The sequence below is a fragment of the Sesamum indicum genome, linkage group LG9 (assembly GCF_000512975.1).
Source record: "Sesamum indicum cultivar Zhongzhi No. 13 linkage group LG9, S_indicum_v1.0, whole genome shotgun sequence".
NCBI classification, from domain to species: Eukaryota; Viridiplantae; Streptophyta; class Magnoliopsida; order Lamiales; family Pedaliaceae; genus Sesamum; species Sesamum indicum.
Window position 1 is genome coordinate 5,344,647 of NC_026153.1, and position 10,182 is coordinate 5,354,828.

A 10,182-nucleotide genomic window follows, 5' to 3' on the forward strand; every position below is an offset into this window, starting at 1 on the left:
CACATATATCTTTGTATATATGTCTGCGCATGCCCACGCCTCTCCCCCTTTCCCTCCGGCCCTCCCCTCTCCCCCCACCACCCCTCCCACTCTCTCTCTTACACACACACACGTATATAACAAGCACCAGGATTATAATTAGGACTAAAAATTGCCCAGCTTAAAACTTGGCTTGCACGGAAGTTTGAGGTTTGTTAATTAGCAAGCCAAAAATGGATACACTATAGTACTCCTAAAACTGATCAAGCTGGAGACAGGCAAGATATAGTAACTTCCATCCCTATATCATCTTCTCCCAACCACTGGTAAACTCACTTGCCTCCCTCATATGCCAACATTCTCAAGCAAGGAGAGCAGGAACACAGATGAATAAATAAAGTCAGTCATTTCACGGCCAAACTTTAACTTTAGACAGCCACTTCATTGCTAGAGACAAACATCAATATGAAGGAATAGGAAATAATTGAAAACCTACTCCCAGTATCAAAAATGCAATAGCTAGAAACGCACAACTAGAACAAATTGAAGGAATAGGAGCTGACTCAAAACCTATCTTTTATTAATCAATATGCAGCAGTTACAAACACAAACACAGGCCAAAAGACGTTGCGCGGCTATAAACCAACATACAAAGGCAATGTACCTATACAGAGAGAAAATGAGAGCAAGGACAGAAGCAGAGGAGACGGAGAGGAAGAACAGGAAAGTGGAGGCGCTGGGGCGGAGGCTGTTGGAGGTGAGGGCGGCAGAGAGGGCTGGGTTCTGGTAAACCGCGAACTTCGACGGCTTCGACGCACTCTCCGTCTGCTGCTGCTGCTGTTGCTGTCCTCCACCTCGATCCATTACTGGTTTTCCGTGGAGTTGGTTAATTGGTGACACAGTGCCTTTTAGGGTTTTAAATTTGAATATTTGCCATTGACGGGGTTTTGGAGTTCGTGCAGATGCTCGAATAAGTTTTAGCTTATAAATGCGCTTCCAAGTTATTAAATACAGAAGCTTTTCAGAATGTCGTAAAAGTATTAGGGTAAATTACAAATCATATAATTATAAATATTTTTTTAGTTGTTTAAAAATTATTAATATTTTTTATATTTAATAAATTAATTGTATAATTCTTGAATTGAGATGTAAAATTATCAAATTTATCATTGTTATATTTTAAAAAAAAAAAAAACTGATGAGATAAATGAAAAATTTTACAAAATTATAAAAAAATTATCTACTTAGTCGGTAAAATAATTTTAAAAAATAAATAAAATTATAATTCATAATCCATAAAATTATTGGTTATTAGTTCATTATAAGAATCAGATGAGAACCAAACATATCGGATTAAGCTAGTTGTTGGATAGTCATTAAAAATCAAGGATTGATAATTTTACAGACGACAATGGAGAATTTGTAATTATCATCAATAAAATACTTACAATAGTGGGTACTATAATAGTAAAAATATATGTAATTATCATTAATATAAAAGACAAAGTTTGATAAATAATTAGGGGAAGTAAAGCAAAGAAAATGTTAAATTGAGGGATAATTATACTGTTCTCTCCTGAAATTTGATATAATTATTTACTATGGAACCTACTTGGTACAATTATACATAGACGTCTCATAATTTAAAAAATTACATCTAATATTCCTGACGTTTGTTTTCTTCCGAAGAGTAGATTTCTGCCTGAGTCACACTAGCTATAGTTCCCAAGAAATATTGGAGGGTCATCACAGACATCCTCACAGCCTAACCACAGTACTGTTTCCCAGAGATTGTCTTTTAGCACCATAAGGGACATTTCATCTCAAGTAACAACCTAGGACTAAAAGCAAAAAATGCAGAACTCCAACAGAAACCAACTCAAGAACACCATAATTAATAGTACTACCAGTACTCTGACATTATTTTAAAACATAACAAGTTCACATGATTCTCCAATATTACAGTCTTGAGCAACGAGTGCGGTAATGTAGATAGCAACCAGAACACAACAAACACATAGCAAAACTTTATTTAGTAGCACATGAACGGTACAGTACAGCCGGCATGACAATCGAAAAACCTGAAGCTTCACATCCTGATCACGGTTGGAGAAGAGTCAGGCTGCCCAACAGAAGACGACTTCGATACATCAGGTGCCGGTGGTGCTTCTTCCAAACAGCTTTTAGTGTCATCACTGTTTATTCCGATGGTCAGCTTCTCCACTTCTTCTTGCGTGTATATGTGAATCTTAGTGACCACTTCAACAAACTCGCTGCAATTCAAGAAAAGCCATTTAAATTGCTAATCGAACTCGCATGTGTTTTCACATAATACTCAAATGGTGTTTTCAGTCATGAAGGCAAATGACCTGTTTTCAAAGTCACTGCAGTGAAGTATGAGACAAGACAACTACTTTTATTAGGAAAGAGTCATTCTCATTTCATTACATCATCCTAAGCAGCACTTTTGGAGTTCATAATTTCAAGGGATAATTACAGGCACCCTTTGAGATTTGGATGTATTACAAAAGGAAACCGTCAAATCTTAAAAGCGATACTATAGCTGTAATAGTTATACACCCATTATAGTTATGTTTTACATTACAAATCCTCCATTGCCATCCGGTCGTCAAGAGGGAATCTGTAATATAAAACATGACCGCAGAGGTGTAGTGTAATTTTTTAGACCAAGAGGCTTTCTTGTAATGTCCAAACCTTATCGAGTACCAATGTGATTGCCTCTAATTCCAAAGAAAAGGAAAAGCACGGGTCAAAAGAATGAGCATGCTATGTGAGGGACTTACTGCCACGGGTCGTCTCCAACTACCATCATGTCATTCTCACTGTCAGTATATAATATGCGCCACCCATTGTTTGGATCACGCAAAAGGCCTTCCATGCTAAACAACCTTTCCAGTTCGACTAGCAGGTCATCATAACCATGCAGTCTCGAGAGATCAATGGCTCTCCCCACCAAGCTGCCTTGTTTATGAACCTACATAGAATAATCACCCTTAAGAGTTGGAAGAATAGCATAATAATAGTTCTATGAAATGTTGAAATTCACCTTTGTACAGCTCCTCTTACTAGGACCCTGCAGACTAAGATTAGTAGGATCTTCGGTCAATGAAAACCCGAATATCTTACAGATGGGAACTTTCTCCTTTAAGTTGTCATCGTTGTTCATATTTTTAAAATGCATAGTTGAAGTTGTGGGTGCCGATGTCTTCTCCTGTGCCCTTGGTTCAATTGTGAGATGTGGCGCTCGACCTATATCGGCTGCAGCCCCACTCAGAATAGAAGTTGGGGTTAACGCATGATTTCCCATTCGGAAGTTAGAAAAGTTGGATAACACTGACGGGCCCTGTCCCACTCTATAGATGCCATTGTGTGGAATAGGCATGTTTCGAGCACCTTCCGAAGCTAGAGGATAGAAGCTTGGAGTAGGCCGTTGATGCATGTTGTGAAGATTGTAACCAAGACTGGGTTTGGACCATGCACCAAGACTCGAATCGGTTTTCCCAGCTAGAGATCGCAACGAGCAAATTTCTTGACCTTGCAAGACCTTAGGAAACCAATTGGATTCCAGAAAGCCCGTGAAAGTGGCGGAACCCTGGTTTCTCACAAACTCACCATAGTTAATCTTTTCCATCCTGTTTGGTACAGGATTAGGCGGCGGGGGTCGCGTTTCAAAATCCAGCTGGCGGTTTATCCGATCACTTCTATAGAGAGGTGGTGCTAAACCTACATTTTCTTGACCTTGCAAGACCTTAGATGATCTTACGGACTCCTCGAAGTCCAAAAGTGCAGCCCCTCCTGCTCAAAAGAGGGAGAGAAAAAAAAAAAAAGTACACACATCAGAGGCCAGCCTCCAAAATTAGAGTATAACATCTAAAGGAAAAGAACTTTGTATAATGGAAAAGATATGCACCAGCAACAGGGCTGTCATGTGGGGGAACTTGCAGATTTGACCTCAGTTTCTTCATTCTAGGTGAAGACTGGATGCTCAGAGGCGCGTAATTACCTGAGAAATCAATGTCCCATGGAGAAACTCGTTCTTGGTGGTTGCTCATGATGTCTTCATTCCAGCGGACCTATAAGATGTGTAGGAAACAATCATGTTAATCAACTTGTAAAGGGAGATTGGCAGAAGTCCATCTACAAATAAACCAAAATGTACTTCTTCTATTCTTTTTATTTAAGCTAATATGGGATATGAATGAATTTCCCCCATTCATATAAAACTAAGAACGGCATTGATATCAATATGGGAAAGAGCATCCAGGCTTGATTTCATTAATTAAACAGAGTCTCTCATACTGAAAATATATAGGTTATTTCACTGTCGCTAGGACGCTTCCGATCTATATGAACAAGTGGTATGATGGTGAGATCACACCCTTCCACTGAAATAAAATGAGAGATGTTTTTGAGGGGAAAGTAACGACATATAATTATGACGGATCGCTTAAAACAGATGCAATGGTGTACAATGAATGAAAATGATCAACTAGACGTCCTAGCATATCGCCTAAAACAGAACTGTTGCCTGATTATGAAGTTATAATCTACCATCAGGCATCGCCATTTTGAGTTCGGCCACCTATAAGGATCCATATCGCCAACTCCAGTTACCACTCCACTGAACCTGCGAGAGCACAAATATATTTTCTTCTCATCAAAATGCATCAGAGAGGCCAAATAGTGATATTAATTTGAATTAAATAGGACCTTCTTTCGGGAGAATCATCAAAGTCAAATCTCATTTTGAATCTCGTCCCAACAGGGATCTGACTGGTGGTACACTTCACATACTTTTGGTAGGGAACGATAAAGTCGGCGTGACTTGCCCTGCAACAAAATAGGTAAATCCAGCCAAATACACGACATAAATATACAACCTATTAGTAGAAAAGAATACTTGCAATGATCTCAGAACAATTAAAAGAAGTCAGCAAGAAGCATGTCTGCATTCTTGTGACCATGTCTGGGTCACATCATGTTTCTTTTTATTTTCTTCGGCCAGAACAGTATGAGGCCTTTAGAGTTTCACTTCTGATTTTTTATTTTTATTTTAAACGCATGCATTAATTGCCATGTTCTTATCTTTTTCAGTGGTCATGAAAATGAACTTTTACTCATAAAAGTGAAACACTGTAGCTCGGCAACAATATGTTGAACACCATCCACCAAAGTTTCCATCGTAGTGAAGATAAAACCATCACAGAAAAATATAAATACAATATGTCTGTTTAGGTGGGACATGAGTTGTACTAGTTGAAAGGTTACACACAGACTATAAAAGTGACAATTCAAATCATCGAACACGTGTATCGACAAAGAACAATCACTGGATCTGTTGCTGACCAATCATTGCCCAACATCATTAATTCTCCGAACCTACTTTTCCATAATCAGACACCCGCCATTTCGGCAGCTTTTTTTTCTGAGTAAATTATGATTCATATTTTGTCAGCATCGTGCAATTTTCCGTCACCTTTCAACCAATACATACTTTCCCAACCTCAATAAAGTTGATTTGTCCAAGTACATTTATAGCTTGAATAGTCACAGCTTAATGAGTCCCATGATCAATAAGTTCAACAAAATAGCACACAGCTTCTTCAATAAACTCCTAAAGATGTCGGCCACCCAAAACCATGCTTCAATTAGGAACGTTATCTTCACTTATCTTCTCCTTCCATTATAGAAGTCCTAATGATTGAGATCATTGTACTTAGAGGGTGTTTGGCTAAGCTTATTTAGAACATCTTATAAGAGGTTTAAGAACTTAAAAATGTTCAATTTTAAGTAAGTTCTAAAAGTTTGGATAACAACATATGAAAGCTTCAAAGATGTCAGGGTTTGTAGCATAATAAGCTCTTTTATTATAATAATGATCAAAAAGGCCATCATACTATGAGAATTTAGAATCATGTGAATAGATTTATTGTTTTGAGGGGAAAAAAGATCAATTACGTGAAGGTAAAGTGAAATATTAACCAAACAGGGAAGGTGTTTTTGTCTCTTGAATGTTAAAATTTAAGAGTTTAAAAGATCTTACAAAAAGAATATGTGTTGAACTTAAAGAACTCATATGATCCTAAACATTTTATTTTGGATCTTATAAGCTTTTTAGAAAAAAAATTTCCAAGCACTTTTGAAGTGCTTATTAGCTCAGCCGAACACCCTCTTAACTCGAAGGACTTCCACTTGTATCATGTAAAATGAGTTGATAGCTACAAAATCCTCCACAAAATAAAGAGAGCGTATTGTAGTACCTTGGGCTGTAGAAAACAGGAAAAGTGCTATTGCTTGATAAAGCATTTGCTACTGGAGAGAGGACATTGGGATAAGAATTTTGATTTTTAATGATTGAATCAGGTAGACCATTTCTAGGTCTAGCAGCTCTTCTGATCCCCAGCCGCAGGTCTCCAGCTTCTCCCCTGCAATATCATTAAAGTAGACTTATTACAAAAGGTTCTTTATCAGATTCACTTTGTTACTTTAGAATTAGTTCTGTCCCATTTATCTCTTTCTTACACTTGAATTAATTTTCACCAAATGACTATGTGTTGATCTTCGTAAACATTTTCTTTTGACATAGAGGAAATGTGCTTAATTTCTTAAACTTGAATTAAGAACTTACAGATCAGCAAGTTTGCATTAACCTCTACATAGATAATTGAAGCATGTGAGAGAAATAAGAAAGGTCGAAACATTTCTTGATATTCAGGAAAAAATAAGTGTAAATGAGTCAAAGTAGAAGATAAGTAAACATTTAAATATCTATCCTTTCATTTCCTTATATTACATTCGCGAACTAATTTTTCAAAAGAATTTGAGAAAGGAATTTATATTGGGACTATTAGAGTGGTAATCCAGTTTTCTCAAGTTTTTATCGCCCTTTTCACTTTAGTTCTTAAATCCAAGATTCAATGTTAATCTGTCCATGCATTCTGCTCAAATACAAAACTTTAGATGTAAATGCACCTCAAAAAGAGAACTGCATCCCCCGATACGAGATTCTTTTGGCTGACAAAGATACTCCATCCAGTAGTGAGCAAATGTCGCCTCGGCTGGCCTGCAACGTTAGAATAAAATAATCAGGTACTCAGACATGATAATCAGTGTCCAAATGAAACTATTACCTCTGTAAATGTGTCTGAATTTCCACTCCACTCCATGCAGGTCTTTGGCTATGAGTTCTTGGGAGGGCCTTTGTTCTTTATAATCCTGCAACAAAAATGAAAGTTCATGAGAAACTTGAGCAAGACGAAAAACAACTGAAGTTGGCCAGAATATTTAAGTGCAATAGGTCGAAATTCAGATGGTTCGAACCAGAGGGGGAAAGCAATCTTCGGCAGCCCTACGGGGGACGGAAAATCCGCCATGGGTGCTCGTATCGGAAGCAGTAAGAGTTTTGCAGAACATGTGGGAAGTTGACTTTGCAGGCACAACCCCGTTTCCGTCCTCATCAGCGCCTGCATTTTCACTCTCTTTGCCTTCTAATTTCAGGCCCACCAGCTGTATAAATGCTAAAACATAATCAAAAACTGAAATTCGACATGTTCGAGAACTTTCCCTAGATCACCAATGCAAAGACTTGTCAATCACTAATTCTATCAGCAAATGGAACTTGAAAAAGTAAGAACGTAAAAATGGATCATAATGAGTAGATATGCTTCTCCAACTCCAGCCCCAAAGTGGAAATCAAGAAAAGAAACGGAGTGTGCAAGACTGCAACTATAAATGCTTTTCTGCCCAACAATGAATTTCCAATTCTTTCACTAATCAAAAACAAAACTTTTTCTCCAATCACACAAACAAAATCCATAACCAAGATACCCACAATCACCAAAAGTACCTCTGACAGAGGAAGCAGACTCAGCTGAGTGTAGACTTCATCGTTTTCCTTGTTAGCCTGTTTCAAGAGATTATGCAAACTCAGGATTAAGAATGCAACAATAAGAGTAAAAACTGAGAAGAAAGAACTTATAAATCACAAGGTACTGAATATAAAGCAGAAAGTACTTACAAGTAGCTGAACATCCACAACCCTGCAAAAGATCTGGGGAGGAAGATCAAAAGTGGGCATCTCCATGGGAGGAAAAGGTGAGGCAGAAGCAGCCTGTTCCAAGTGGCCTTGAGGGAAATAGACCACCACATTCCCTTTCCTGGGCAAAGTGGTTAGAGGTCCAGCACAGGCATGCCATAGCTCCATATAAATTGATGATGATGGAGCAGGTACTGAAGAAGGGGAAGATGAGTCAAAGGCAGCATTTGAAGAACAAGATGAAGTGGAAGTGGACAAACAGCCATAAACACAACTACCACCTTCCCCCTTGTCACATTCTTCTCCATTGCCACTTGCATTATTACTGTTCTCCACCTCACAAACTGCATGATTCAGATCAATCTCCATGAATTGCCCAGAGGGTTTCCTTTTTTTCAGATTTTTTCACCAATCAATTCACTTATTTTAGCATTACACAACCACAAGGAAGAAAAGCACTAAAACAACCAAAGAAAGAGGGAAGAAAACATTGAAAATGGGGGTGGGAAGCAATCAAGAATCGTTTATGGTGTTCCACAGAGCTCCCAGCTGGTAGTTTTGACGAAAGACTTGAAATTGTGGCCTGAAATTACATAAAAGGTGGTGGCTTTAAAGCAAGAAGAGAAGAGGGATTTTCAGAAAAGAGACAAGAGGAAGAAAAGCCATGTTTTTGTAAGGACAGTAGGAGGAGAAGGAGTCCAAACAAGCTAATCTAAAAGATGAGAAGAAAAGAGAGGGTATCAAATAATAACAAGAAATTCAAAGTATGATTCCTCCCCCATTTGCAGTTATCTGAAGGGGGAGCAGCAGCAGCAGACATAGACAATTGCTTGGCAAGCACAGAAGCAAAAAGCAAAAGAAGCCAATGTGGTGGTAGTGCCCCTTTTGGACTTGAGACTGTTTTTCAATGTGTGTGTGTGTGAGAGAGAGAGAGATCTCTAAAAAAGAACTGTGTTAAGTGGAGGGGACAAGTTAAGACAGTACAGAACCCACACCCACAGCTTAACCCCACTCCTCTCTTTCTTTGCTTTGCATTAGCTTTTATGATTTTTCAGGGAACCAAAAATAATAATAATAATAATAAAAATATCTTTTCTTGATTACCTTAAATTTTCTTCTTTTTTCTTTAAGAAAAAACTATTATATTAAAACCCTCTTCCATGCATAAAAATACCTTTTACATAAACACATGAAAATATATTAAATTATGAAATTTATTATCTATATCAACATAAAAAAAATACCTAAACTCACAAACGATGGTTACTGACATCAGCCCATTAAATTTTAAATATGACAAATGTACTCTTAATTAGATAATTTTAAAAATTAAGTAATTTATTTTACAAAAGCGTCTCCACATCATATTAATAACAGTACATCAATTTCTTTGTTGTGTCGATAATACCTTACTTGATTTTTTTCTATTTTTTTTTAATACGATTTGTTGATTTATACATTTAATTTTTATTTATAATATATTTTAAAATATAAAATACTATTTATTATAATATGCATACAGAGACAGCATGTCACACGACTAATATTAATAATAAAAAGTAAAGAAATTATTTAGTATTTTTCACAGCATGTAAAAGTATTCCTACATTCATGGAGACAAAAAGAAGGATTTTTCATTGAACACAAACAAACTTGACTTAACCTTTCTGAAAAAGAAAAACAAAAAATTAAGTAAAGAATTTGTGGACAAGCCATCATAGGATGCACCACTTGCTCATATATTTTTATCTTTACCTATCTGCCCTTATTCTACTTTTCTTAGGAAAAAGGTGTCTACCATACTATCTTTAGCATAATTTAATTAATACATGCAATTTATTTGGAAATTATACTCTTAAATCTCTTGTATATGAATTAATTTAATTATTTTTGGAAATGTAACATAATATCATGTTTTTGTGATTACATTACAGCCAAAAAGATAAATTTCCTCATAAATAATGTTTCTTTAATTGGGTTTTGTAATAATAAACGAGCTCGTAATATATATCTATATGTATGCAAATTCGACTAGAGTTATTATACTCTGGAATTTGTTTGCAAAATGCATTTCGAATGCGGAATTTCATTTGGAAAGAGTAAATTACAATAAAATTTTGTATGATTATATATTTTTTAATTTAAAA

General features: G+C 36.6%; 2 protein-coding genes across 4 annotated transcripts in view; both read right to left on the minus strand.

Moving 5' to 3' along the window:
* Nucleotides 1-967, minus strand: part of LOC105170871 — a 6,210-nt gene extending 5,243 nt beyond the window's left edge. The window contains exon 1 of the mRNA XM_020696786.1: nt 586-967. Within this exon, the coding sequence (XP_020552445.1) occupies nt 586-843 (258 nt within the window). The 5' untranslated portion in view covers nt 844-967. The remainder of the gene's footprint in view (nt 1-585) is intronic.
* Nucleotides 1,874-9,009, minus strand: LOC105170702 (auxin response factor 4). Of its 3 annotated transcripts, XM_011091582.2 has the most exons (13): nt 8,317-9,006; nt 8,018-8,229; nt 7,847-7,903; nt 7,321-7,506; nt 7,131-7,215; nt 6,973-7,063; nt 6,261-6,425; nt 4,711-4,830; nt 4,552-4,627; nt 3,911-4,073; nt 3,047-3,795; nt 2,784-2,974; nt 1,874-2,252 (listed from the first exon to the last, which is right to left on the minus strand). In XM_011091582.2, exons 1-13 carry the CDS (start codon nt 8,402-8,404, stop codon nt 2,069-2,071), a joined length of 2,367 nt encoding a protein of 788 aa, XP_011089884.1. In that variant the 5' UTR covers nt 8,405-9,006; the 3' UTR covers nt 1,874-2,068. The 3 variants fall into 3 exon arrangements, with proteins under 3 accessions (XP_011089884.1, XP_011089885.1, XP_011089883.1); XM_011091583.2 differs by having other exon boundaries at nt 4,004-4,073; nt 8,018-9,009; XM_011091581.2 differs by having other exon boundaries at nt 8,018-8,404.

Bases quoted from the DNA above. Each gene is read 5' to 3' on its own strand.
- LOC105170702 (XM_011091581.2), bottom strand. From the start codon at position 8,404: ATGGAGATTGATCTGAATCATGCAGTTTGTGAGGTGGAGAACAGTAAT. The intron at 4,831-6,260 runs GTACTACAATAC...ATTTTGTTGCAG, and splicing joins CCTGTTTTCTACAGCCCAAG to GGCAAGTCACGCCGACTTTA. The intron at 2,253-2,783 runs GTAAGTCCCTCA...CTTGAATTGCAG, and splicing joins GTTGGAGACGACCCGTGGCA to CGAGTTTGTTGAAGTGGTCA.